We start from the raw sequence: 6,000 nt of genomic DNA, 5'->3' as shown, positions 1-6,000 counted from the left end.
CATAAAGGTTGTTGATGGAATCTTAGAGAGACTTGTTGGGGACACTTTAGGGGGTCATTTTACAGGGTCATACCAACCTGGTCCAACAGTTGTCAACCAGAAGCCCTTTGAACTCTCATAAGCAGTGAATGATTGAAACAGCCATTCCTTGCAGTTTATTTTCAGCAGCTAATAACTAGAGATGTTCCTGCTTCTGAGAAGTTCCATTCTCAGACCCAATTCACATGTGCTATTTAAAAGTGATTTACAAGACCAGTTCTTGGCATGTACTTTGAAAGGTGGTTTTTATTGATTCAGGCTTCTGAGTTATTTGATGGCCATGCAAAACGATACACAATTGCATTTCATGCACTTTAGATGTATGTAGGATTTTAATCTTAGCTATTACAGCTGCTACTGACATATGTGCAGCCCAATTCTGTGTCAGTTTATTTGGGAGTAAGTCTCATTGAATTAAATGTAGTTTACTACCAAGTAAAAGTGTATAGGACTACAGCCCTAATCTCTGTTTTATGTGTCCTATGGATCTAGCAGCAATGACCACTTCTAACTGGCATTGGCACACACAAGGATATGTTTTGTCCATCTGTGCCAGTAGCCATCATAACATGCATCAGTTCTTTCAAGCTCTTAAGATTTGGTCCTGATTTACACATGCAAAGACTGAAGATGGTGGTGATAATATGTTGTGCTGGCATAAGGGATTCTACCACTTCAGGTTACAGCTAAAGAATCACTTTTGTAGCATTCCTATGTTTAACACTCCCTGCAAATAACAAAAACAGCACAGCAAACAAAGGGAGTTTTCTGGTACCATAATAGTCAATCTGTGAATACTTAAATCGAGACACTGGAGCCACCGACAGAGATCTTTCTACAATTTTGAGAAAACCCAAAACTTTCCAGAAAAATGGCCACACTCAAGCTTCTTACTGCTGGCATGGGTGCAAGTGGTGCCCCACCGAGGGCTGGGAGCTGGATCCCAGAACCTGACAACCCGCAGCCCAGGTGCAGGGGTAATTGTGTTAGTAGAGGGCAACAGAAAGCCCTCCACTGTGTAAGTTCATGTGGGTTACTTATTGCACAACTGGTCTGTCCCAGCAGCTGTAACTGTACAGAGTTTTTCCAGGGAGAGGCTGCCAGGGGGAGGGAAGGAGGAAAGCGGGGGGCAGGTAAAACTAGGTTGGCTGGTGTCCTAGGAGGGGAGGAAGCAGGAAAAGGGAGAGGCTAGGGGGGCTTTTGGGAAAGGGAAAGAGTAACTAGTGAGAGAAGAGGAAATGAAATACAGGTCCTTCGCTCGTTCTTTTCTATTTGTATAGAGTTCTTAAAACAATGAAAATTCAACATCCCAAACTGGAATCCTTCACCTGTAATCCGACCTGGCGAAAGCCATTTCACTACCACCTCCACTTGGCAAACTAATCTCATGCCACACATCCTTTGCCGTGTCTTCAAGGGATACTGCCATTGCCCAAACGCAATGATGAAGATAAGATTTCTGCCGGCCGCTTTGCTCGTAAGGGCGCAAGCGGCGGGCAACCGCGAGCCACTTTTATTCGCTCCTCTGAGCCACAACAAGGATGAAGACGGAGGCCGTTCCACACACACACACATCCCCTGCCCTTGAGCCAGGCGCCTTCCTCCACCGTGGCGAGAAAAGCCCGCTCCCCTCAGCCGCAGAGGAAGCGCGGCTCTTCCCTGCCCTCTCGGGGGTGCTCCGCGCACGCCCCGCCCCCGTCTGCTGTAGCCGGCCCGGCCGAGCAGGGGTGGGACGCGGCCAGGCAGGGCTTGGAGCGGAGCGTGGAGAACGCCGGGAGTTTGCGGTCTCGCTGCTCAGACCCGGGAAAGCCAAGCTTGAAGGGCGAGAGGAAGGAGCCAGCCGACGCCACCTGCACGCCCGGACGAGGCCATGGGTAAGTGAGGCAGCCGCCCCTGGCCGGCGTCGCCCTCGCTCTTCCGGGCGTCAATCCTCTTCTCTCGAAGCGAGCGGGAGCCCAGCTGAGCGTGCCGGTCGCTTCGGCAGCCGAGAGGTGCCCCGGCACCCGCGGACTGGGAAAGCCTCCTGGAAGCGGGGCTGATGCTCGGAGGCGCTGTGCGCTTCGAGGGTTGGGCACGGGAAAAGAAGTTGCGTGAGTGCTGGAGGAAGGCGCGTCCTGGCCCCGAGGAAGCCCCCGGGGGTGCTCCGGTTTGAGTGGAGGAGGGGGAACCCAGCAGGCGCGGGGACGGCGCGCCAAGCTGCGCTGATGCCAAGGAGGCCACTTTGCCTGAGTTCTTCCGACGGCCGGTTGAGCTCTGCTTGCCACAAGAGGCTTCCCTGCTGTGGGATTTATACCCTGCTCAAAGCCTATGATCCTTGCTCACGTAGAAGATGGTCTGCAGCTGTCTGCAGCTACTTGTGACACAGCCCCTCTGCTGCTGCTGTATGTGTATTTCCCAAACAGTCCCTGCCCGCATCTAATTTTCTTTTTTTTAAAAATCAAATTTTAGCATAGTTTCAGTCCAACATTTCTTTCAACATAGCTAGGTTTTGAAAGTGAAGGGCTCAGGAATTTGAAGCTAAAACTGGTACAGCATTAACTTTTTAAGATACTTTTGCCTACTGAACAGAATTAAGTGGTCATACTTGGCAATAAGTCATCAGTCCAGACTTGCCTATTGGTTGAGGCTAGTTTGGCTTCAAGGCTTCTTCATTAAAGACGCAGCCAATTGATCTACTCTGCAAGTCAAGGACCCGCTGGGTGTCCTTGTGAGAGAGGCTGCGCTTGGATCTTTGAGCAAATGACGTTCTCACTCCCCCCACCCTTCTCACATTTAAAAACAATATTTAACTATCATTAATGCTCCTGGGATATTTGAATAACTGTGTGCTGTAGTTTAACATTTATATTTAAGAGAAAATGGCAAGGACTTTCCTAATTTATTCCAGCTGTAGAAGACACACACACACACTCCAGTACTTCATGGCGTGTTATGAGGATCAGATACAGTATAGGTACACCCACACATTTCAAACTTGAATAGTCAGCAAAAATGTCTAAGACCCTGCCAGAGACTTTGCTTTACTATAAATGATCATCAAATAAATGTCCAGATTTGGTGACTAATCTGTTAATCTGTACAAAACAGTTCTAGACTGAGGGTCTGTTCATCTTTGGGATGAATGCTTCAGACCCGGTCATCTCTCAGGCTACATAAGAATACAAATTTAGCTTAGATGGAGGACTCTAAGATGTGAGTGACATTAGCAGGTGTCAAATAACTAATTCTGCTACTTTAAATGTATAGTGCAGTTCTATCACAATAGATTATGTGACAAAAGTTGCATAGGTATCCTAACTGGAATTTATTTTGGATTTTTTTTTAATGCCTGTATGAATTTTCTTTTTTTTAAATGGTGTTTAGTGTCCAAACAAAGCAGGAACTCAATACAATATATGTATTTAAAAGGATGAAATTCTGGAGGTAAATAATAGCAATCAGTTTAAGCGGGTTTCTGGAGTGTGTACTTAGAACTCAGAAAGTTAAGAACTGACATAGCTCATGTTTGCAAACTGGGGGCAGGGGGCAAAATTATCGTGAACTTTATTTGTTGCATACTGTGATCATACTTATCCTTTTTTACATTCAGTAAGACAATAAGATCTCTTTTCTCTAAAATATGCAGTATTCTTATTACAAAATAATTGGGATCCGGCGTACAGATGAATCTCTGACTATTGTACAGTTTTTGGATTTACAAGGGTAAAATAATTCTATTAGGTTCTGAGTAAAGCAAAAATTTAACAGGAAAAAAACATTTATAAAGTGTTATTGGAATTCTTAGGCACCTTGCCTTAAACAGAAAACTAAGGCTGTCATCCTGTCTACACTTATGTGGGAGTAACCACCACAGAATTCACTGGGAATGTTTACATTCAAGTAAACATGGACAGGAGTGAGCTGTAAGTCTACAATCCTAAGTGTACTTACTAGGCAGGGAGAACTTAATGGGACTTGCTTCTGAATAGATATGACAAGGATTGCTCTCTGTTTTATATTGTGTTACCTGGGAGGATTGTAAGTACTAATGGCCACAATACTTTTTATCTGTTCCTATACCTATGTTAATATGCACACTGCTATGCTTGTCATCTGTGTCTTGCTTTATTTTAAAATTGTATACATCCTACTTGGCCAAAGCGACCATGAAATCAGCTAACTTTAAGGTTTATTCCATTTTTTGTATTTGTCCTGAATTGTAATATGATTAAAAGAAAATCTCTCTTTTAATTGGCTGGTGGATGCAGTCTCCATCCCAGTGAAGTCTATGATAAAAGTGTCATTTTATGCTCATTGAGTTGTTGTGCATTTGCTGGCCTCTGTCCAGTTCTATATCCATATTTTTTTAAAATGCACCCAGCCTGCCTAATGAGGCTTGGGATAAACATTATGGTTGGATATGTCCATGTGATTTGGCTGTGTGTGCTGAAGAGAATGTTTAAGAATGACTTTCCCTTGCTAGATCTCTGTGTCTGTACTCTTTTTACAAGAAACGTTCTTAATAATTTTATATAGCTTTATGGGCACTCAGCAAAACATATTGTCAGCAATCTTGGGATAGTGTTTAGTTCTTTGCAGCTGTAGAGCAGAAATGGACAATTTAAAAAGCGAAGAAATCTTGGAAATGTTCATCCGCAGCCTGAAGCAGAGTTAGACCATTCTAAAGTTCTAAACCCATTTTGTTTGATGGATTTATTTATTGAAAATACTTATATGCCTCCTTTCAACCCAAATAGAGTCTCCAAGGTAGTGAACATTAAGACATTAAAAACATTTAAACAGCATTTAAAATGTATTTGCAAATATTTAACAATGCAGTAAAAACAAACACAGTAAAAAATCTTAACATATTGGTGAAAGACAGTGAGAGAGGGTGACAGATAAAAGTCCCTGAGGAGGTAGTTCCCACATTTTGGTGCCATGACCAAGAAGGCCCTATCTCAGGTTGCTACCCGTCTCAAATGCAGGGAGCACCTGAAGCAGGGCCTCCTAAAATGACTGGAGTGGATTAGTAGAGTCATACGGGAGAAGGCTTTAAAAGTCAATACCGGCATTTTGAATTGAGCCCAGAAGCAAAGCAAATTGAGATCTAGTGTGGATGGAACAAGACCAGATATGGCCCCTGTAACTCACTCCAGTCAGCATCCTGGCTGCTACATTCTGTACCAACTGTAGCTTTCAGACAGTCTTCAAAGACAGGCTCATGCTTTGCAGTAATCTAAATTGGATGTTACCTGGGCATGGACCACAGTGGGCAAGATCTTTCTCACCCAAGAAGGGCTGCAGCTGGGTGAGAAAGGGCTGGGTGAAAGACGCCCCAGCAACCACTGCTACCTGTTTATCCAAGAGGAGGCCATGGCCCAGTAGCACTATGAACCTTCTTTTTAGGGTTAGAGTGCAGCCCATCCAGAACAGGAGACCTCTCCATTTCTAGGTTGAGCCTACACCCCGCCCCCTCCAAGAAGCACCTTTATTTTGTTGGGATTAATTTGTTAGCCCTCATCCATTCCAAATATGCCTCCAGGCACCTGTTCATGGTTTCCAGAGCCTCCCTGGGGTCTAATAGGAGTGCAAGCTAGAGCTGAGTGTCATCTACATATTGGTGATAACTCAGCCTAAATATCTGGATTATCTCTGCCAGTGGCTTTACGCAGATGTCCCCCATGTTTTTCAACAAGATAGAACCTTGCGGAGTCCCACAGGCCAGAGGCCAAAGAGTAGCAGTCCCCCAGCACCACACTATGAAACCTGCCTTTGAGGTAGGGCCAAGACTACTTCCTAGTCCCAACCCTGAAAGGCAGTGCAGAAGGATCCCATGATTGATGGTATCCAAAGCTGCCAAGAGATCCAGGAGAATTAACAGAGTTGCACTCCCCCCATCCATCTCCCTCACAAGTCATTCACTAGGGCAACCAATGCCATTTCAGTCCTGTGCCCAGGCTTAAACCACATTGGAATGGA

The 6,000-nt window shown here is 44.9% G+C and overlaps 1 protein-coding gene across 1 annotated transcript in view; it reads left to right on the top strand.

Annotated features, from left to right (window-relative positions):
• Positions 1-1,781: 1,781 nt before the first annotated feature.
• The window catches only part of GPM6B (glycoprotein M6B), a 148,565-nt gene continuing 144,346 nt past the window's right edge, over positions 1,782-6,000 (top strand). The window contains exon 1 of the mRNA XM_054974115.1: positions 1,782-1,913. Coding sequence (XP_054830090.1) covers positions 1,910-1,913 — 4 coding nt within the window. The 5' untranslated portion in view covers positions 1,782-1,909. The remainder of the gene's footprint in view (positions 1,914-6,000) is intronic.

This window comes from Eublepharis macularius, chromosome 3 (genome assembly GCF_028583425.1).
Source record: "Eublepharis macularius isolate TG4126 chromosome 3, MPM_Emac_v1.0, whole genome shotgun sequence".
NCBI lineage: Eukaryota > Metazoa > Chordata > Lepidosauria > Squamata > Eublepharidae > Eublepharis > Eublepharis macularius.
The sequence above is the reverse complement of the archived record's forward strand: the minus strand, read 5'-3'. Positions and strand labels throughout refer to the sequence as shown.